General features: G+C 53.3%; 1 protein-coding gene across 1 annotated transcript; it reads right to left on the bottom strand.

The window, feature by feature from the left end:
* Positions 1-280: 280 nt before the first annotated feature.
* Positions 281-22,293, bottom strand: FGD2 (FYVE, RhoGEF and PH domain containing 2; the record flags this gene model as incomplete). The annotated part of the gene is made up of 16 exons (XM_080805673.1): positions 281-746; positions 1,101-1,247; positions 1,829-1,975; positions 4,871-5,002; positions 5,608-5,700; positions 6,128-6,158; positions 6,243-6,322; positions 12,576-12,668; positions 13,392-13,538; positions 13,771-13,829; positions 14,351-14,489; positions 14,704-14,860; positions 16,369-16,517; positions 17,218-17,298; positions 18,857-19,091; positions 22,226-22,293. The coding sequence occupies 16 exons, from the start codon at positions 22,291-22,293 to the stop codon at positions 531-533; spliced, it is 1,974 nt and encodes a 657-aa protein (XP_080661799.1). The 3' UTR covers positions 281-530.
* Positions 22,294-23,177: the final 884 nt, after the last annotated feature.

The following is a 23,177-nucleotide window of genomic DNA, read 5'->3' as shown; positions in this document are numbered from 1 at the left end:
CAGATGCTTAACCAACTGAGCCACCCAGGTGCCCCTTCATTGTTTTGTTTTGGTTTTTTTTTTTGAAGCTCCCCAGGTGATGCTAATGTGCAGCCCAGCGGCGAACCGTACTGGTGACCAACAGTCCTGGGTTATCTGGGACTTTCCAGGTATTAGCACTGTAAGTCCTACACCCCGGGAAACCCCTCAGCCCTGGGCAAACAGGGATATTTGGTCACCCTCTCCCCAAAGACCCACATTTTCTGAACCCCAGATCAAGACACACCGTCTGGGCACCAATGACTAGAAATCGGTTGTTTGTATTTTAAAGTTCTTTTTTTTTTTTTTTTTTTAAGTAATCTCTATACCCAACGCAGGGCTCAAACTTAGGGCCCCAAGATCAAGAGTTGCACGCTCTATAGACTGAGCCAGCCAGGTGCCCCTGAAAATTGGTTATTTGAAAGCTCAGCGTGGAACAGTGGATCACAGACGCCACAGGGTCAGCCCCAGGCAGGAGCCGGGCTCTGAAGGGGAGAGCAGTCGGCTGGGCGTCAGTCGGACAGGTCTCCATCACTGGGCTCCCTTGGGCTCCAGCCACTGGCTGCCCGCTCCATGGCCTTCACCCAGCGGCCCCTCAGCTCCTCGGTTTCAGCCTTGAAGGTGTAAAGCTGGCATGACTGTTGCAGCTGGAAGACCCGAGGGTCAGCCTGGGTCCCCGCAGTCACCTGGTAGCCCAGCAGGGGGATGGAGGTGTGAGCCCGCATGTCCTGGGAGGGGAGGAGAGAGCCATGGGCCACTGTCTTTCTGCTCAGCCCCAGCACCTGGGACAACCAATTTGAAGGTAACAGCCACATACCCACCTCTTGCTCCCCAAACACCCAGGAAGCAGGGTGGACTGGTGGAAGGGCATCACGATGGAGGAGGACTGGCTGCCCGCTGGGCAAAGCTGTTGTGACCTGGAGTCGGGGCCCAGCTCTGAGAGCCACTAACCCTCTGGCTGGAGGGAACCACATCCTCCCTGGGTCTCCGTTTCCTCCTCTGGCATATGGGGCCCACAATACCCCCCATACACACACATACCATGAAAAGGCCAAAGTCTGGGAGGCAGGGGGTGGCATTACCTGAGGGGCAGCATAGACATAGAGGACGAGGGGGTCGTCCCGGGGGATCACACACCAGCCCCGGGGCCCGCTCTTGCCCCACTTGTCCCCGACCAGCTGCAGGAAGCCGCACATGATGCTTTGCTCGGACCCTGTTGTGGACCCTTTCTAAAAACCAGAAAGAGAGAGAGAGAGACTGACTGTTGGGGAATGCAGCACCCACCCTGTGTCAGACACTGGACCAGGGGCTTGACAATCACCATTTCTAGTCCTTGCAGCAACCCTACAAGGAGGGGTCATTTGTCACTGAGCCTCAGAGAGGTCCCACCAGGGCCCTGTGGTCATGTAGCTGGTCGGTGGCAGAGCTGTGGTCAAGCCCCAGGCAGCCTGAGGTTGGGGCAGGTGCTGGGAGGGCTAATTACCTGTGAGTTGCCCCAGGGAACAGAACTGGGACCTGAGCAGGGAGGGAGTGAGCTGTGTGGCCTCCTGGGTGGGGAAGGCATGCGCAGGGAATGGGGAAGATTGGAAAGTGGGCAGAGGTCCGTGGAAGGGCACAGCCGTGAACCCCGGAAACTGTGTTCAGCTGGAAGGCATGGGGGGGGGTGTCTTTCCCCACCTCCCCAGGACCACAGGCAGAGATAAGGATGGCAAGTGTGACCTCGGCTGGCTTGGTCCTGAGCACCAAGGACAGGGCCAGCACGGGGCAGGCGTCTGCACACACTTGCTGAGTGGAGGCCCTCGGCGCTCACCTCTAGGATGCCCCGCTTCTTGTCCTCTTTGTCCTCGGGGAGCACGTTTCCGGTGAGGAAGGTGTAGCAGTGGAAGCACACGCGGTTGGGCCTGTTGTCATCATATTTGAGCTCAGCCCGGTAGTCGGAGCACTTGGCGCACACCACCTAGGGGAGGAGGGGGAAGGAGGGGCTCGGGGCCTGAGGTGAGGCAGGGGAGGGCTGCACTGGTGCCTTGGCCTGGGAGATGGTGGGGGGCATGAGAGCCCCTGGGGACAGGAGGAAGACAAAGCAAACTTCAGGAGAGGAATGGAGGCAGAGACAGGTGGTCCCCTGTGCTGGCAGAGGCCCAGCCTGGAGGCCATGGTTTCAGGGGAGAGCTCAGGCTCTGTGCTCCCCCAGCTGGGAGCTCAAGAGCTTCCCCCCAACTGTGTGCCCCCACCCCCACAGGTGTGTCTTGATTCCCCCTTTGTGAGGGCGGCTATTAATCCCAGGGGCTTCCCTGCACACACCCTTGCCTCTAATTCACTTCTCCAAGCTCTCTCTCCCCTCTGCCATCTCCTCTGGTTGTCCCAGCCTCCCCACCAGGTGGACAGCGCTGGCCCTTCCATCCTCCCCCATAGCAAGGGGGCAGTGACTTGCCAAGGGCCCCTCTGCTCACAGGCAGCAGCTGGCCCTCCCTGGGACAGGACAGGTATTTAAAGTTCCATGGTTTAGCTTTAAGATTCATGCAATCCTAGAGTCAAGCGTGTTCTAATATAAACATGAAGGGCGGGTTTTTGCCAGGAAGACCTGCCATGTGCATTGGGGGGAATGCCCCCCACCCAGCCCCTGCTGGCCCAGCGCGGAGAAAGCCCCCAGGCAGACCAACACGGATCATGCTGGGGAAGCCAGGAGAAAGAGGCCTGGCAAGACTCGGAGAGAAGCATGGCGGGGGGGGGGTAGGCTGTAACCTCCAGAGAGACTGGGGTGTCACCGTGAGCCTAGGATGTGGGGTTGGAAATGGTGGGCAAGACACAGAGACAAGGGCCACTCCTCTGGGTGGCCAACACAGCACGTGGTCTGGGAGGGCCCCGCCAGAGAAGGCCTGGCCTGCCCCACCCGCACCAGGATTCCGGTCTGGCAGGTGGGGAGACAGAAACTGGGCACCCAAACGACTGAAAAGATGACTCACAGAATACAAAGGTCGGCACAGGCATGAGAAATCCTGAAATTGGGCCAAGGGTATCTCACAGAGCCCCACACAGGGGGCTTTAACTACCTTGGGAATATTTTATTTTATTGAGCTTTAAATTTTTTTATCTTGCTAGTGTGTATTTATTTTCTCCTCCCCCAGCTTTTTAGTCTGAAAAATTTCAAACCTACGGACAAGTCAAAAGAATACTGCAATGATACTGTCCCCACCAAACTCTCCGATTGTTAACATTTTTGCCACATTTGCTTTATCTCTCTCTATATCAATGTATCATTTTTCTGAGCAATTTGAGTATAAATTACAGTTATTGTGACATTATACCCTCAAATAAATAGCTGGTGTCGTGTAAGAACAAGGGCATTTTCCTGACTGTTCATTATGTCATGATCACACTTGGGAAATTTAACATCCATATAGGATTACTGCTTGTGATCAAATTTTCCCCAAAGTTCCCAATAAGGGCCTCTGCGGCTGGTTTTGTTTTTCCGATCCATGATTAAAATCAAGGATCACGGGAACCTGGGTGGCTCAGTGGGTTAAAGCCTCTGCTTTCGGCTCAGGTCATGATCCCAGGGTCCTGGGATCGAGTCCCACATCGGGCTCTCTGCTCAGCGGGGAGCCTGCTTCCTCCTCTCTCTCTGCCTGCCTCTCTGCCTACTTGTGATCTCTGTCTGTCAAATAAATAAATAAAATCTTTAAAAAAAAAAATCAAGGATCATACATTTCATTCAGTTGTCAGAATGTTATATTTCCTCCCTGTACCTTAAAGGTCACAGGTATTGTTACTCTTTGCGCCTCTTTGTATTTCTTAACTATTTTAAATAATATTTTAGGAACTACTTACCAAGTTGCAAACGTGAATTGACTCAACCCTTATTTGCAGACGTGAATCACCAAGAACAGTGGCTAATCCCTGGATCCTTTCTATTTGGCTCTGATAGAACGCCTCACTTACGTCTAAACACAGGTGTGTTCCCAGTCCTTGAAATTTACTCTGTGCTCCAACTGCCATGTAGTGCATTTTGGGGACACCTCCCTGAGCAGCCCCAACCTGCCCAGCTGGTCTCCTGTCTCCTGGAAGTCATTAAAGACTGAGGCCGTAAAGGGCTTCTCTGTTTGCAGAGTAAACCGAGGGGGTTGTTGGGTCCACAAAGAACAGCCCAAGTGCAGCGGGTGCTTGAAAAGCAAAGCAGGATCTGCCTCGAGTAACTGGGCCTGAGCTGATACGAGGAGGGGACAGGTTCCTTCCTCAATCAGCTGGTGACTGCTGCTCTGAGTGAGCCCTGCCCGAAACTGTTGAGGAAGGAAAGGAGGAGCTCACTACCACCCTGAAGGTAGCTATTATAATCCCTACTGCCCAGGCGAGGAAACTGAGGCACAGTTAGCCGCAGAACTGAGCAGGTGCTGGAGAGCCGAGGACTTCCTGGAGAGGAGGGGCCTGAGAGCCAAGGTCACACAAGAAGACGGGAGGACAGGCGTGGGGCTGGTGGGGTGCTGGGTGCATGCCCCACCTGGACTGGGAGACCACCTCCCCGGGCTGGGTCTGGGGCTCTCAGGAAGCAGTGGTAAGAACAGGTGAACGCGCAGGGCCAGCTTCACGGGGTGTCTGGAGCACCTCGTCTAAGCCCTGCGAGCCTCACTTCCACATGTGCAGAACGGGGATCACAGAAGCCGCTGGGTCGCAGGGGGACATTGTAAGGTCCAAACAAGGCCACTCATGTATCCGGGCCTGAGTTAGCACCCAGCGCCCCTGGGTGGCATGGGTTCAGGCTGGCAGAGTTGGTGGGGAGACCGGAGGGGCCCTGAGCCGGGAGGGTGGAGGCAGACGAGGGACAGGTGAGGGGACAGGTGCTGGCGGGACTACTCACGTAGCCACAAGCGCGGCAGTGGTGCCGGCGGCGCGTCAGGGCGTTGAAGGGCTCCCGGCAACGCATGCACATGGTCACCATCTTGTCCCGGACCCACTGTGGCGCCCGGAGGCCCAGCTCCTCGGACAGCAGCTGCTGGGAGGTCGGGTGGGGGCTTCAGGACCCCCTTCTGGCCCCGCCCTGAGGCCCAGGGGCCCTCTGTCCCCCTGCTTCCCAGCGGCTTCCGCTCGAAGCCAACCAAATCTGGCAAGGACTATACTATGGATCAGTTAATATGACTCCCTTTGCACAGGTGAGGAAGCTGAGCCCAGAGACGTCAAGGGACTCAGCAAAGACACCCAGCAAGCCAGACTTCGGAGCTCAGAGTGGAAGTCAAGTCCCGGACACTCTCCCTCTCCCACCCCACCTGCCTCCCACTTTCCCTTGGTCTTAATGTTTCATGGGCACTTTCATCCCCAACCTGCCTCCCCCCACAGCCTGAGCTACACAGACATGAAATCCTTCCTGGGGAGGATTGCGTAGAGAGGCTCCCAAAGGAAATTTTTTCTAATGGGAGAACCTTTGGCACTGAGTCTCTGATGTGGGGGTGGGTGGGCTTTCTTGGGTCCCTTTAAATCAGTCCCGGTGGGTGACACTCCCCCCCTCCGCCCTCCAGGCTGGGTTGGGCAGAGCCAAGAGAGGGAATGCGCCTGTGTGAGGCTGGTGGCTCCCTTGAGGGAGGCAAAGTCTTCATTTACTTCCTGCTCCTGGGTGTCTCCCTCAGGGCCCTGGACCGCAGCCTTGAAGGTTTCATTCCGCTTCTCGATTTGGTCAATGGCCGCTTGGCAGGCCTAAGGGGACACGGGAAGCGGTTAGGGAGTGGCAAGGAGGGCTCGCTCCTCTGTCCATCCACCCATTCGGTCAACAGACACTGCTGGAAGCCTCCTGGGTGCTGGGTGCCAGGTTCTAAACACACCCAGCTGACTCAAGGGAGGAGAAACAGTTAGCCCCAGATTGCAGATGGGAAAACTGAGCCTCAAGGACATTATGTGACCTGCCCAAGGCCACCCAGCTAGGCAGCGAAAGGCAGCAAGATTTCAACCCAGGTCTCATTCCAAACTAACACAGAGTGACTCCTGAGGATGCACAGGGAGCAGCTGGGCATGTGTGCACGCACATGCACGTGCACACACATGCACACACACCTCCTCCCCCCACCCCTGGCCTGGGTGGGTAGGCTGGGTTCAGAACCCCAGGGGCCCTGGAATGTTCTGGTACCTGTATCCAGGAAATCATTTCCTCCTGGGACCTGCTCGGAAAGTGAACACAGGTGTTGAGGAGAGCAGCCACTCCCAGTTTTCCCGCCCGGCCCAGCCCCCGGCTCCATGCCTACCGGGCTTGCAGCTCCAGAGTGCGCTGCTTCCCTGACACCAGGAAGGAGTGGGGGAACTCCGCATCAGTCAGCTCCCGCACCTGCTCCGGAATGAGAGGGAGATGACTCGTTCAGACTTGTCACACTCCGTCCCTCCAGGCACCGTGAGGTGGATGGAGGTGGATCGCGCCCAAGGAATAATTCGAATTTGAGGGACAGGTATGAGGACCTTCTCCCTGGCCTCCCAAAATCTGTGGAGCCAAGTAAATGCACCTGAGTAAACAGGATGTCAAGGCTCCTAGAATTTCAGTAGCAGCTAAATTGACTCTGTGTGAGGTAGGAGTGACAGTTTCCGACAAAGGATTAACCAAAGATGGAAATTGGGTCATAAATTGGGTTTGGGGACATAGCTTTTTCAAGAGCAGACCTAAGGCCTAGAATAAGACTCTTCATCCCATACAGTGAAGGAAGAAATTGGTTGCCCAATCCAGAGATCTGACAGACATCTCCCCCCACTTCCTGTCTTTCACTGTTCCCCTGTCTGAGAACCCCAAGTCCATGGCCATCATGAAGTCTGCCGGTGAGAAATGCTTACTATGTGCCAGCCACTGAGCTCAGGGCTCCCCATACCTGTTCTCACTTAACACGTACTGCTGAACCCGCCAATCAACCCTAATTCTTAGCTGCAACACTCCTCCTGAGGGCAGTGGCAGCCAGCCACGGTCTTGCATACCCGAATCTGGTCAGGCCTCTAGGCTAGCTGCCAGTTTACAAGAAATGTGGGGGACCATGGGACATGTTGAGTGACACCTCAGGGGTGCAGTCAGCAAAATCCAGACCGTGAGAAATGCTCCCGGAGAATGAGCTGATTGCTTCAATTAAAACACGAGAAAAAAGAAGAAGGAGGGGATGTGTAATGGATTAGAAGGGATGTCAGAAACACATCCCAAATGATTCAAACACATCAGCTGTGAGAAGGCATTTACACGTCAAAGAAAACCAAAGGATCTCAGTATTATTAAATAATTAGTATTAATTTGCTAGATGTGATAATGGTCCTGTTGTCACCTTTTATGGCAAAAAAAAAAAAAGAGTTCTTATCTCGTTCAGACACATACTGAAGTATTTATAGGTGAAATGATTATGGGTCTGAGCTTTGCTCTTAAATAATCCGGTGGAAAGAGGAATAGGAGGGGGATGCTGGGGAAACAAGACCAGCTTTGAGTTAACAGCTGAAATCAGGTGATGAGTGTACACAAGTTATTTGAGCTACTTTCTTGGCTCCAAACTGTCCATAAGAAAAAGTTAAAGAAAATCTTCACAGTAATCTTGGGAGAGAGATGCTACCACCTTCATTTAGGAGATGTGGAGATGGAGGCTCAGAGAGGGCAAGAGACCCGCCTGAGCTCACACAGCAGCTAAAGAACAGAATGAGGGTTTGAATTCAGGGTTTTGGCCTCCCAGGGGAAGGTGGAAGAACATCTATTTCTACCCCACCCCAGAGTCCCATAAACGTAGACCTCTCCCAGAGTGGAGAGTCACAAGGGGAAACTAAGACGTAGACAAGAGTTGTGGTGTGGGGAACCTTGTTGTTCTACCTGTTACCTGAGGCTTTCTGCTGGCTCCCTGCCCTGTGGCAACCAGGCCTTTGCACACTCTCAGGCCGGCCCACCGCGTCCCAGGGAAACTGACTCTGGGTATGTCCTTCCTCATGTTAGGCCTGCTCTACCCTTTGGGCCACAGAGTTGGTCTGTTCCCTCTAGAAGGTGCCTGATGTGATTTGGACTTGAATCCATGGTAATGGGGAGGCTCTGAGGGTTGATACATGGAGAAGCTCCTGTGATGTGGAAAGAGGTGTTTGGGAAAGCCACTCCAGCTGCTGCGTGCAAGGGGCAGAGAAGGGCTGGATCTGGGGGGAACAGGCCAGCCTGTACCTGGGAAGCAAGACGCTTTCTCTCTGGGGAATGATATGGGGAAATCTGGCAAGACTCCACGACTAATTGGTGAGGGAAATGGGGGAGGGAAAGAAGAGAGAAATCTATGGTTTGGAGCCCAGAGATAAAAAGAAATATGATGCTTTTATTAGAAAAGGGGGAACCAGGGGCGCCTGGGTGGCTCAGTCAGTAAACCTCTGCCTTTAGCTCAGGTCATGATCCCAGGGCCCTGGGATTGAGCCCCATATCAGGCTCCCTGCTCAGTGGGAAGCCCCCTTCTCCCTCTTGCACTATCACTGCTTGTGTTCCCTCTCTCGCTGTCTCTCTCTCTCTCAAATAAATAAATAAACTATTTAAAAAAGAAAGAAAGAAGAGAAAAGAAAAGAAAAGGGGGAACCAGAGGGGCCAGAACCCTCCTCTGTAGAAGGGCAGGATGAAAGCTTCTAGAGGATATTTCCAGGGTCTGCTGAGCCCAGTCTCGACCACTCCCCACGTCTGGGCCCATTGAGGGCCCTGCTAACCCACACAGTGCCTTTGTACTAATTAGAAAGAGACACCCCTTCTTCAAAACACTTTACTGACATCTGTTGGCAAACTGCGTAATATTCAGATTTTGTTGGAACAAGACACTTGACTGCCATCTGCCGGACAATAAGAATTGTAAGTAAACAGTCCACAATGTCTGCTTGGATGAGATGTGCTCATCCTACGTGAGATGTGCTTGTGCAGTGCCCAACCTACACAGTTGTACATGGAGACTCTAGGTGTGTATGTGCCTGCATCCCTTCCTTCTTCCCAGGCTGGCCTTGTGTGGGATGGCACAACATTAGGACCAACTTGGACCTTGGGAGAATCAGCTGCTGAGAACTAGGCCTCCTTGCTATCCAGAAAGGAGGAGGCCAGAGGGTCATAGGCCAGTGGGAACTGTCATGGTGGTCAAAGGCCAGACCTACCTTCAGACTGCAGACTTGGGAAATGGCTCCCACGCAGATGGTAGGCAGGTAGACAGCTCTGCCCTGGCCCAGCCTGGGCCCTTCAGGAGAAGGTGCTGGGCAGCTGCTAGAGCATTCGACACTCTGTGCAGGAAATGTGCTCACTGGGATTGGCAGGAGCCAGGAACTCGGCACGCACTGATGCTCTCGGTCTTGTCTCTGTGTATTTTCTCTTTAGGACTCTGTGTTGATCTCTCTATTTCTTGGCTTTTCTATCTGTCAATCTCTGCCTCTCTTTTTCTACACCTGCGTCTCTGCCAGCCCTAAGACAGGGCTGCCTGTCTCCATTTCTGTCTGTCTGTTGCTCTCCATAAACCTGCCTTTCTCGGTCTCACTCACCAAGGCTCCCAGACCTACAAGCCTGCACACACCCTTGCCTCTGGGACATTCTGACCACTCAGGAAGGGTGGTTGGATGCCACGGGGTGAAAGGCTACAATCGTAAAAGACTGCAGGCAGCTCAGGTGTGGGGAGGAGGCTAGAATCCCCACAGGGAGCCCAGGTCCCCCCATTGGACTTCATCATGCTCAAGGTGCACCCCACTTTCGGGCCCTTGATTGGGACCCAAATGCCATGTAAGCCCAGTCAGGAGCAAGACAAGGTCCTCCCTGCTGAGGGCTCTCAGAGGCCCAGGGGTTCTCCAGAGGACTGAGGGTCCTGGCTCAACTCCTACCTGCACCTCCCTCCTGGGGCAGATCCTGGGGGGCCAGTGACAGGGAGACGGGATGGGAGAAATGGAAGCATACCAAGATCGGCCGGACTTGACCTCCGCTTCTCCCAGCCTCAGCCTTCAGGACACACTGGAGCTCAGGAGGGATCAGAGTTGTCAAGAAAGTTCCTCCCCACCCTGACTTACTCCACTATGCCTGCAATTCTGCATAAGCTTTTCGCCTCTGAGTTGAAGCCTAAAGAGGAGACAGCCCAGTAGGGTGATTGGGTCCAGGGACTCTGGACTCTGTTTTACCTGGTATGATTGCTCAAACCAAGATTTGCTGTGTGACCCCAAGCAAATTATAACATTTCTGGGCCTCAGTTTCCTTTCAAAAGACTTTTAGGGGAACACTCTTACACTGTTGGTGGGAATGCAAACCAGGCCAGCCACTCTGGAAAATAGTAGGGAGCTTCCTCAAGAAGTTAGAGATCGTTCTACCCTATGACCCAGCAATTGCACTACTGGGTATTTATCCAAAGGATACAAACATAGTGATTCAAAGGGGCACCTGCACCCGGATGTTTATAGCAGCAATGTCCACAATAGCCACACTATGGGAAGAGCCCAGATGTTCATCGACAGATGAATGGATAAAGAAGATGTGAGATAGATAGATATATATATACATATATATATATAAAATACATATATTGAATATATATATAATATTGAAATATTACTCAGCCATGGAAAAGAATGAAATCTTGCCATTTGTAACGACAGGGATGGCGCTAGAGGGTATTATACTAAGCGAAATAAGTCAGTCAGAAAAAGGCAAATATCATGATTTCACTCATGTGAAATTTAAGAAACAAAATAGATGAACATAGGGGAAGAGAAGGAAAAATAAAATAAGATGAAAACAGAGGGAGAGACCAGCTGTACGAGACTCTTAACTATAGGGAACAAACTTAGGGTTGCTGGAGGGGAAGTGGGTGGGGGATGGGGTAACTGGTGATGGGCATTAAGGAGGATATTTGATGGAATGAGCACTGGGTGTTATATGCAACTGATGAATCACTAAATTCTACCCCTGAAATTAATAAAAAAAAAAAAAGGCTTTTTTTTTTTAGATCAATTTTAGGTTCACAGCAAAATGGAGAGGAAGATACAGAGATTTCCCATATACCCTCCCCCGCCCCCATACACCAGAACCTCTCCATTATCAACATCCCCCACCAGAGGGGGACATGTATGAGGACTGATGAACCTCCATGGACACGTCATGATCGCCCAGAGTCCGCAGTCCCCATTAGGATTCACTGTTGGTGAATTCTTGGGGTTTGGCCAAATATCACTCCAGTGAAGCATGAGACAGCTTTGCCGCACTTAAAATCCCCCGACCTGCGTGTCCCTCCCTCCCCGCTAACCCCTGGAAACCAATGAGCTTTTTACGGTCTCCATAGTTTTGCCTTTTCCAGAGTGTCCGACAGCTGGAACCACACTGCGTGTAGCCTTTTTCAAATTGGCTTCTTTCACTTAGCAAAATGTACTGAAGATTCCCGCCTGCCTTTCCATGGCTGGGTAGCTCATTTCTCTGTATCACCGAACAATATTCCGTTGTCTCGATGTGCCACCGTTTATTTCCGGATTTTTTTTTTTTTTTTTTGGATGGGACTAACTACAGATAGACTCACATGCAGGCATGTACCTGGTTATTCCTTTGTAGTTATTCACGGGGAACGACTAGCTGTCCCTCAGTAGCGGGCTAGCTGAATGGGTTACAGTACTTTGCACAAACGGGGACACCCCGCAGCTACCCACTGAAGGGTGAGGCCACTGTTAATGTCCTGACGTGCACCGATCACTAGACTTAGCCTGGAGTGAACTTAGTGAACTTAGCACTTAGTGAAAAAAGCCGAGTAGAAAACAGTGTCTCTGGAAAATGGTTTCACTGTTTATGCAAAATGTAAGTAAGGAAGCAATAATAAATATATTATTAGTTGGTGTCTGCAAAGACTACCTCCAGAAGGCCTTCAAAGAAGCAAAAAGTCTGTCTCCTGGAAGGGAACTAGGGGCTAGAGTGGGGAGGAGACTTCTCATTGTATGCGCTTTTTATATTTGATTTGGGGATGTGTATTATTTATGCTTTAAAGTAAAAAAGTGTTATTTTTAAAAGAAACAGGCAAAGGAAAATAACAGCTCCTCCACTATAGGGATACATGAGAGTCTGGTGGGGTGATGCAGGGCCCAATCCACAGGGACCAGCCAGTCGGTGGGCACTATTTATGGACTGCTGTCCCCACGCATTTGTGGCCATCTCTGGCTGGGGACACACACGGTCCAGTGGTGGAGCTGACCATGTAGACCCTTACTGCTCCAAGTGTGGCCTGTGGCCTGCAGCGGTAGCAGCTCTGGGAGCTGGTAGCAACGCAGTCTCAGGTCCCGCCCCGGACCAACCGCATCAGGACCTGCATTTTTGCAAGACTCCCAGGGCTTCATGCACATATTCAAGTTGTTAGAGCTCTGGGGCGGTGGATAGGGAAAGCAGAGAGAGGTCAGGCCAGGGAGGGCACTGTCCCAAAGAGTGGGCCAGGCCTGTGTGCCCCCACAGGGCAGAGCTCCGACCCCAAAACGTTCCCACCTCCATGTTAGCCCAGGATCTCCAGATTTGGGTTCCTGGGTTGAGAACCCGGCAGACCCTGTTGCTACTCCCCACACTCGATCCCAGCCTCAGGATGAAGCCTGGCGCTGTCAGGGGACGGGGTGCTTCTCACCTTCATTCCGGCCACGTCGATGCGGGTCCTCACCTGGAACTGGGCGCCCACCTGGATGACCTTGGGTATACAGTAGAGCAGCATGTTGTTGAACTGCCGGAGACAAGGAATGGTGAGGGAGTGGGTAGTGGCAGGGCAGGAAGGACGGGGAGGCAGAGCTGGAGCACCCTGTGCCTCCCTCTCCTCTCGCCAGGCTCCAGGTCAGCTCCCAGGAGTCGCAGGTGTGATGAGGAAGGGGCTGTCTATCTGGCCTCCAATCTGATGAGGATGGTCACTGAGGAGTCGCCCTGTCTGTGGGCCTCAGACTTACAAGGCCTTTCTCATGGGGCTCAGGGCTGCAGAGGCTCATGGGACATTACAGCCCCCTCCTCCAGACCTCCAGGGAGGACCAGTTGCCAGATTTCCAGGAGACACCCCCCCACCCACCCCCGCTTCATGAGTGCCAATCTGGGTAGTTCTTCTTACCAGCTAACCTGATTCTCTCCCGCTTTGCGTTCCTAGAGCAAGTTTAATGTTTAAAGTTCCTAGAGCAGTTTAATACCGCAAGGTTTGGAGCCAAACAGACTGGGTTCCAATTCTGCCTCTGTTGCTTCCTAGGGCCTACCTGAGAAACCCCTCAGTTGGAAATCCTGAGGCCTAGCCTGTGACTTGTCTAAAGTCACCTGGGTGCCAAAGCAATAACGCACAGAGAAGCAGGCTCTTCCCGGCCTCTGCCACGGTGCCGGGCAGACACGAGGCAGGTGGGACCTGGTGGGGAGTGGCCCCTGGCCCGCCCTCTCCAGGGCAGGGGGAAAGGGCCACTTAGCGTCCTCGTACCAAGAAAAGGTAGCGCTCCATGGGGTCACTGCGGCGGAAGGAGATTTTGAGGACGGGACCTTCACGGAGCAGGGTGTTGGAGGGGTCCACTATGTCATCCTCGAGGCCCAGGCGCTGGTACACATCCCACAGGTCCTGCAGCCGCTCCTGGGACAGGGTGAGCACCCTCAGCCAAGGCCCAGCAGGGCCCACCTGCTTCTGGAAGGTTTGCCTTGTGTGGACAGGGACGGGAGGTGAGGGGGAGGACAGCAGAGGCCGAGGGGATGAGTGGATAGAGACCTGGACGGCGGGGGCGGGGTGGTGGCTAAGAGCTGCAGGGAGGAGGTACAGGGCCCCTGGGGATGCCTGCTGGTCCCACCCCTGAGGGCCAGCTGCTCACCATCTCAGTGATGGCTGCGTTGGAGTGCTGAGCGGCCAAGAAGATCATGTCGAGTGCTTCTGAAGGAGGGCACAGGGCCAGAATTATCTCCTGAAAATGTGGGGCTGGGGGCTGAGGCAGAAAGTCCTTAAGGCTTAACAAAGGGGTCCGAGGATTTGCCATGAGTGACTGTAGGAGAAGCCTGGCCAGCACGTGGAATGACTGTGTGATGGGGGCCATTTCTCACCCAGAGTGGAGAGACTGGAAGCCACTGAAAGATAGGGCTTAGACACTGGGCTTCTGTGACCAACTCATTCCTCCCCATACCAAGTCAGACCCAGAGGGTGCTGTGGAAAGAGCACAGGCTTTGGCATAATATAGGCATAGTTCAAATCCCAACTCTGCCCCTTTCTGGCTGTGTGACCTTGGGCAAGTTGCTTGATCTCTCTGGGCCTTAGTGGCTATAAAAACGGCTAATGGTATAGATAACATCTAGGAAGTACCAACAATCAATGTTGATAGCTGATGGGGTGTTCAATCAATAAAGGGGAATGGCTCAGGTCTCCCTAGCCCTGTGGATTTCCAGGGGTGGTATCCTCACTCTGAGCATCGGCCCGGTCTGGAGCCTGGGCTGGCAGCTTCTGGACATACTCCTTGAGCAGCAGCTCATAGCGTGGGATTCTCTGCACAGGTTCCAGCATGTGGTGCTGCAGAGTCAGGCTGCCGGAGGCCTCGCTGCTCTTGGGGAGGGATGGGAGGTGGAACAGTGTGGGTTGAGAGTGGGGAAGGGCAGAGCGGGCTGCCAAGAGGGTCGGGGGCAGTGGGTGGGGCACACTGGCGTGGGAAGCCTGTGCAAGCAGCTGAGCGGGAAGTGCCCCAGATCCCTGGGAAATCTGAGCCAGTACCCACTGGGGTGGCAGTGCAGGCTCAGCCCCAGCCCTTGCCCAGCCTCACCTGAATGCGGGTGATCACCTCCTGGAAGGGGGCAGACTTGTCAGTCCAGCTGGCCAGCAGCTCAGCCGCTCGCTCAAAGTTCTTGACATACTCACTGTACATCTTCAGGAATGGGGCCAGTTTCTGGATGACGTCACCGATGCGGGGGGTAGCTATCCTGGAAGAGGGCCACCCGTACTGCCTTCAGCCCAAGGACCTCCTCTCTCGACTTCAGGCAGGGTCAGTTTAGGCCAGGCTCTCTGAACCACACAAACCCCCAAAACATCCTTCCACTGCACTTCTGGGTGCAGGCATGGGGGCTCATCACCCTCACCCACATGTGCAGGGTCCAGCCCCCTCAGATTCTAAGCCCCGAGGGCAGATGCTGTTCTCTTCCACCCACAGATCCAGCATAGCGTCGGGCCCCCACCACACATCCCGAAACCACTTGAGGCAGCTGACGTAATGGCAGCAAGGGCCAGAAGCCAAGCACCGTCCAAGACACACCACAGGTCTCACCCCATTTAATTCTCACACCTCTGTGGGGGGTGGTCATTGTCCCATCTTCGAGATGACGGAACAGCCCCAGAGGGGTAAGAACATATCCAGGGTCATATCGTAGTAGGGCCTGAAGGTCAGCCCAGGGGCTGTGACAGCAGAGTGATGAGGGGCCCCACGGTCCCTGAAGCTGGCCTTCCTGAGTTTGATTCCCAACTGTTCCACTTACTCTAGCTGTGTGTTCTTGGACAAGTCACCTAACCTCTCTGTATCTCCATTCTCCCACTGGAAAAAAACAGGAATGGTGGTAGGCATAGGGTCATCTTTAAAACAACAACAACAATAACAACAACAGAACACCCAGGGATGTCTAGGTGGTGAATTTGGTTAAGTGCCTGGCTCCTGGTTTCAGCTCAGGTCATGATCTCAGGGTCATGGGATCGAGCCCTTTGTCTGGCTCTGAGCTCAGAGTGAAGTCTGCTTCAGATTCTCTCTCCCTCTCCCTCCTACTCACTCTCTCTGTCTCTCAAATAAATAAAATCTTTTAAAAAATCTTCAAAATAAAGTAAAAATAACAAAAACCAACCCACATTTTATCGCGAAAAACTTTTTAAGCCGTCATGAAGGAAAAAGAATATAATAATGAGGCCCTATATATCTGACCCTGAATTTAACAATTATGGACATTTCTCTTTGCTGAAGAATTTTAAAGGACACCCCAGTCCTCGTGGCATTTCTTTAAGCAAAATATATAAAGCAAGTAATTCCTCCACCAAATGCTTCAGTGGTCGTCTCTGAAAATGAAGACAGTTCCTTGCATTACCGCACAGGAGATGGGTTTGAAGAATCAGTGAGTTCATAGGTGTGAAACCCAAGGCCGGGCATGTCAGAAGCCCTCAGTTAGCACTGCCTCTTTCCACTGGCTCTAAAGTCCCTCAGCCTGGTGGGGACTGACACACCCTCTTCCCCAGGACACACACACACATACACACACATAGAGCCCCTTAGCACCCACGCGTCCAAGCCCCTTACTGTGAGCACAGACTGAGCCCAGGGGAAGAGACCATCATGGACACACAGCAGGGGCAGGGGGCCGAACAGGCCAAAGCTAGTGCCACGGGGGTCTGCACCCTGTCCCGGCCTGGGCTGTGGCCATGGGGGCTCGGGTGTTCACGGAGGACCTCTCACCAGTCGTCCAGCCGCCGCTGCAGCTCTGGGAGGAAGAACTGTGCATGGAACAGGTAGATGGAGGAGATGTTGGAGAAGATGAGCCTGACCACGTCCTCGGGGAAGGCCTTGCTGGCACGGGCCTCCCTCAGCAGCTCCTGGAAGAACACCTGCAGCCGCGCCCGCCAGTCACTAGGTCCGTGGCCTAGAAGAGCCCCTCCCGCACACCCGCCCAGGCGGAGACAGGCACAGCCTGGGGGCTTTCCGGGCCCTTCTGTGGTCTGGGGGATGCTTTCACCTCTTCAGCCTCCCATCATCCTTGAAACAGCCTCAGGAAGAGACAGAAAGGGCTGTATTCTGCCCACCTTACAGATGGGCAAATGAAGGCCTAGAGGCTCAGGGACTTGGCCAGGGCCTGGCAGCTGATGAATGTCAGAAATGGGCCCACCTCATGTCGGTCAAGGTCTTGGACTTCACCAGGCTAAGGATCATGCTCCAAATGCATGAATATTTAACCCTCAGGCTTGGGGCTTTTTAAGAATGTGTGAAGTCTAATAACAGTGAGGATGTTGGGTGTGGGGGTAACAGATGAGGACTCTGTGCGCGGCTGGGAGGACCATGTGCACTCTGCTACACGCGAGGTGCTGGCCTGGGCACCAGGGCTGGAATGGCAAGTGGCATCAGTTCCCTAAATCCTCATTTCTGCCCCAACTCCAGCCAATGAGGGTAAAGACTGAAACTTCCTCGAATCACATGCCAGGTCCTAACTCTCAGCGCCAGTGAGGTACACATAAGGGAGAGTGAAGGTGGGGAGAGGAGACTTGGGTGCTGGAGCTCGGAGCAGGACAGGGCGGTGTTCTGGGCCCTGACCTGGTCTAGCAGATGGAGGCGGGCCACGTAGGCCTTCTCTGTCTCCAGGAGCTCCTGGACGATCCTCTTTTCCTCAGGCTCCTGCAGGCGGGTCAAGGGGGAGAAGGAGAAGGAGAGAGACAGCTTTGGTCTCCTCTGATGGGGACCCTGGGTGTAGTCTCCAAAGACGTCCCAATGAACACCCACTTCCCGGCGCTCATGCCCTCCCACAGTGCATCTAGGCTGGCGCCGGGATCACTTTAACAAAGAATGGGGCAGGAAGTGGGGCTGTGCCAGACCTGGTCCAAAGGCCTAAAAGGTCTGGAAGCTTCTTGGAAGCTTATGCTCTCTTGGGAGCCAGGAACCACCACATCTGGAAATTTGGCTGCCCTGATGGAGAGGCCATGTCGAGAGGAGAGGCCCAAAGACCTCACTCATAGAGAGAGCCAAGGGCCCAGCTGTGCCAGCACCCCAGCTGAACCCAGCTTCTACTGTCCCTGCCCAGGCACCGGGCTTGAGAACTGAGCTGTCTCGGGCATTCCAGCAGTGGTCACCATCTGACTGCAGTCATGGGAGAAACTCTATCATGGGCTGAATTGTGGCCCCCTCCCCAAATCCATACGTGGAAGGTCTAAAGCCCCAATATGACTGTATTTGGACATAGGGCCTTGGAGGTGATTATTACGGTTAAATGAAGTCATAAGGGTGAGGTCGTCATCCTACAGGACCGGTGTCCTTAGAAGAGTAGGGACAGACCCCAGGAGAGTATGCGCATGAGGACACAGTGAGACAAAAGCCATTGATAAGCCAGGACAAGAGGCTTCACCAGACACCTACCCTGCCAGCACCTTGATCTTGGACTTCCAGTCTCCAGAATCATAAGGAAATCTATTTCCGGTAAATCGCCCAGTTTGTAGCATTTTGTCATGGCAGCCCCAAGCTAGCTAACACAAGCCCCAAGTGAGACCAGTAGAAGAACCATCAGGGAGCATTCTAGTCAACCCAGAGATTTGTGAGAAATAATAAATTGTACTCAGCCACCACATGATCACCCTCCCCATTTTATAAATGAGGGAACGGCACAAAGAGGTACTTTAAAAGTGCTTTGCCCAAGGTCACACAGTTAGAAAGCAGAAGAGCTGGGGCATGACCCCTGGTGGTCTGGCTCCAGGGTGTACAGGGTCATGCACCCTAAGCCCTTGAACACCACAGACAATTAAACCGACAACCGACTGCGCAGGTGACCTGTCCAGGATCAGTCTAACGGCAGCATTAGCACTAGCCTCTATTTCTAGTTGGGATTGTTGCCTCCTTCGGTGGATAAACTGAGGCCACACATGGGAAGGGTACCTGTTCACAAAATGGAGACGCTTCTAAGCTGCGTGGCTTTGGACAAGTTCTTTAAGTTGTCTGAGTTTTCATGTCCTTGCCTAAAAGACTCCTGCAGTGAGGGGCACGGGAAATGATGCCAACAGTGGGGTGCGTTGTAGGCATTAATCAAAGGCCATTAAGAGGAGAGAATCTAGCTTTCAACTGATCTCTGGTGACACAAGAGACCCCGTCTGGGGAAGCGCTGGCTTTGGCTGGGAGAGAATTTTCTGGGAGGAGGTCAGTGAAGGGGTCCCCCCAGCTCCCCACTTTTGCTCTAGCCCTCAGGCACCTGTGTCCCTAGCCCAGGGTGGGTCCCAGGCTGGCAAGATTTCCTCCAGGCCCCACTGGACAGCTTGTTCTTCAGAGAGCTCAGGTACCTCCTGCTAACCATCCTGGGCTCGGACCCCTGCAGGGTCTCCCCAAGGTTGGGCTCCTTCCACGGCTCTGCGGGTGGGGGAGCCCTGCCCCCAGGGCAGTGATGTTCGATCTCCAGCTTGCAGACTCTGGATGCTGCACCTGGAGTCCTGAGGTGAACAAAACAGATTTGAGGGCTTCCTGGCTGTAAAATAGGAAGAAGGATAGCACTTCCCTGGTGGGGATTTAGGGGTGATTAATGCAAATCACAGGTATGAAGTGGCCCCTGCACTCAGAAGGAATTTGCTAAGTAAAACATCCACTTCCTTCCCCAACATCTTCTTGGAGGGAACTCCAGTCTTCAAAATGAGTCAGCGTAGACTTGTTTTGTTTTCTGGAGAACGACATACTTCCCTCTTTAAAACACAGTGAGGAACCCCTCATCTGTATACAGTGCTTTCTAAGTGGCCCCAGCTTACCCTCACCTATACATCTCACCTCTGTTTTTAGTCTCTGTGGCAGGAAAGGCCCTAAAATCTGAGTAACTTATATATGGAGAGAAGGTGGGAGCCATGGAACACTCTACAGGGAGGACAGAGCTGCTGAAGCTGGGGCTTTTCCATGGGAACCATGCCCTCTACATCTCCAATGGCAGGGGAAAGGCAGTCTGGAAGCAGTTTCCTTGCTCCTCCAGGAATGCCCTCTTGAAGGGTAGCTTTGTGTGTGTTTATCCTACTACAGGGTCCACAGGCTAGTTAAATTCTTTAGATAAAAGAGGCCACCCTCACTGAATATATCCCACAATTTGGGCTATACCCATTCTCTTTGGTATGGAAAGGCTTGCAACGAGACAGACAGGCTGGTAGATGGAGAGACCAGACATGTACAAAGTCTCCAAAACTCTGAGAAAGGTTTTCATGACCCTGGTTTTGCAGCTAAGAAAACTGAGGTACAGAGAGCATTAGTGACAAAGCTAGGGGTGACAAAGATGGGATCCAGATCAAGCATGCTGGCTCCTGAGACCTCACCCTAAACTGCCCCTCCCCATTTGAGTTAAGGAGAAGCAGGTCCAGAGGGTCAACATGTCCGCCCCGAGTCCCTCAGCTGTTTGGTGGGAGAGAGAGGATTGGAAACCAGTCCTCACGGCTCCCCATGGGCTCTCCCACCCCTGTCTGGCACCCTGGTGCCGGGTTCCTCGGCCCGTGGAAATAGCTGGGCCTCTGGCTTTCTGTTCTACATTTGGTTTCAGCTTCTGCATTTCCCTCCAAGTGCCCCAGGCCAACTTCTGTTTCCTTTTCACCCCTCAGTTTTGGATCAGCTAAGGTGCTGGGGAGACCTCGCAAGAAAGCCAAAGCCAAGGCTGCTGGCACGGGGCTCCTCACCCGATAACGGGTGGCTCTCACCCTGCGGACAAGGCCTCCTTTGACTCCATTTTGGTCTGCAGGCTGCCTCCTCCTGCCCAGTGTTGCCTGGGCCTGGCACACATGCCACGGGTCTCCACTGGGCATGCCTGGCCTGTGGAGTTGGGTGGTGCTCTCTCCCCACACTCCAAGGGGCGGGTGGTGGGCCAGGAAGGCGGTGCCTAGAGCTGTCCTCGGTGCTGAACTAGAACGTGCTTGGCAAAGAACTCTGGGAGAGGCGGGGTAAGGTCACGAGCTCAAGAAGATGAACCACCCTTATAGGCCCACATCTGTGCCACATCCACTGTGAAGCCCACAGAAGTCTTTCTCTGCTCTGAGTTCCCTCAGCACAGAATCTAGGCTCCTCTTGGGAAATCTATTGTCTGTGACCAGGCATCACAGTAATTCCATAAGCTTAATGTCCAAAGACAGAAATCCTCCCATCAGGGATCATTCTTTTGGCTACTGTGTCCACTACAGTTTCTGGGTGATGCTGTGTCATTCCAGGTCAAGTCCACATCCAATGACTGGTCCATGTGGCGGTACAAAGACCCCCGGCTTTGCCTCAATAGAACAACCTGACGGAAATCTCAGCTCCAGAGCTCCTTGGGACAGGCTGAGGCCTTTGTTGCAAGTATACACAGTTCAGCTTCTCCCAGTGCTATATCCTGCACCGACAAGTGTCATCCCCAAAACTATCCCCAATAAATCTACTGAAGCAAATTTCTACCTTAGAGTCTATTTCCAGAGAATGCTACCAACAACAGTTCCTAACATAGTGCTGGGTTTAAGAAACACCTGCAGGGGAATGCCCAGGGTGGCTCAGTCAGTTAAGTGTCTGCCTCCGGCTCAGGTCATAATCCCGGGGTTCTGGGATCAAGTCCCAGCATCGGGCTCCTGCTCAGTGGGGAGCCTGCGTCTCCCTCTGCCTGCAGCCACCCCTGCTTGTGCTCTCTCTCTCTCTCTCTGACAAGTAAAGGAATCAAATCTTCAAAAAAATAAAAAAGAAAAAAGAAGAAGAAAAGAAAGGAAAAGCCTGCAGAGTAGATCAATGTCACACAGACACACACACAGACACACAGACACACAGACACACACACCCCGCCCCTGCCAGGGCCACCAGTAAACTCCATGCATCCGGCCCAGTTTTTTTTCCCTTCAGATGGGAGCTCCTATCCATGAACCTGAAGCATTTTGAGCTTCCCTGCCTCTCTGTACACCCACAGTCTCATCAGAAGGTAGGACTACAAATAGACCTACCCTCGGGAAGCTGTTAGATAATTAAACGAAAAAAGTCACACAAGTCACTTAGAACAGTGTCCCAAACGTAGGCTGCTGATCCATCTGGGTTCGCCCAATACAGTCTCAGCTTTTCCTTTCGCCCCCTTTCCTCCACCAAAAAAATTTAATGGCATCCACTTCCAGTTTTAATTGTGCCCTGATTGGAATGAAAAATTATATGGTTGTCCTACTTATAAGGAGTGTCTGATAAGCATCAACATCATTTCTGAGGGAGAGGCAATGGGTGGAGTGCTGCAGCCCCAGCACTGTGGGGCCCACCCACACTCACTCATAACTACACACCTCTGGACTCTCCCCAACATATCTGTGCATACACCCTCCCCGCTGCCCAGCTCCTGGGGCCTGACCACACTCCTCCATTCTACCAGGAATCCGGGCACAGCTCAGACAGGAGGAGGTGTCTAGCATGGGCCCAGAAAGAAAACTGCTCACTGTGGGGGGCCAAGGTGGCCCGAGTACTGATCCTTAACCATGGAGACTGGGAGGGCCTGTGCTCCAGGCCTGGTGGTGGGTGGGCAGAGGGGGGCCCGGGCTGGACAATGGAACTACAGGGAGCCCACCGGTTGGCCCTGGCGACCCTTGCCACCCCCACCACCACATACCTGCTGTTTTCAAACACGGTCACCAGACTGGACACAGATGCCAGCTTCTCCTTACTCTCTCCCTCCATTCTGCAGGCCTCCATGGTGGTCCTCAGCTACCCCTGAAACAGGGCGGGAGGCCTCCAATCAGCACCCTCAGCCACCCCCACGTGGGGTCACAGAGGCGCTAAGGCATCCTGGAATGAGCTCTGGTCTTTCCAGAGGGCTCAGTGGGCCTGCTACCAGCTTCAGAGTAAGGAAGGAGGAAGTGGTCCCAGAGCCACAGCCCCGAAGGGGAAAGGCCCGTGCTTCCTCCAAGAGGGAGGAGCCTGCTCAGGCCCCACCCTCCCTCACAGGGTCTGACCTTCTGCTCCCAAGGGGGCAACGGGGCCCAGAGGCAGTTTCTGGAGCCCTCCCATGGCTGATCTTGACCAGCCACGATTTATCATAAGGCCCAGTGGATTTTACTTGAAATTTTCTCAGCAACTTCTTTTCTGCATCTGACCAGTGGCTCACTGCTATGAGGAAACCACTTTTTTCAAATTAAAAATAGATCACAAACCTGTTAAGGGCTAGCAGGGAGGAATACAGAGCTGTTCTCACCTCCCCATCCGGGCTCTCATTTTAATGGCTACCGTCTCCACCTCCTTGCCCCAGGGGAGAGCAGCTTCCTCCCCGAAACTCTGATAATAACAGCTAACGCACACTCTTTTTAGTGCTTTACAAGCATTTTCTCATTTAATCCCACAATAACCTTATGAGGCAGCCCCATTACTACCTCCATTTCACAGAAGAAAAAACCAGGGATCAGAGAGGTTAAGTAACCTGACCAAAGTCACCCAGTAAGGACACAAAAGAAGTCAGATGTCCAAAGCAAAGGTGAGCTGCCTACAATTCCAGCAGAGATTTGGCTGAGAACCCGGATGAGCACATTCTTGTTGCGTCATCCCCAGACTGCCCTGCTCTTAGCGTG

The sequence above is a fragment of the Martes martes genome, assembly GCF_963455335.1.
Source record: "Martes martes genome assembly, chromosome: 6".
NCBI lineage: Eukaryota > Metazoa > Chordata > Mammalia > Carnivora > Mustelidae > Martes > Martes martes.
This window is presented reverse-complemented; position numbering and strand designations above follow the sequence as displayed.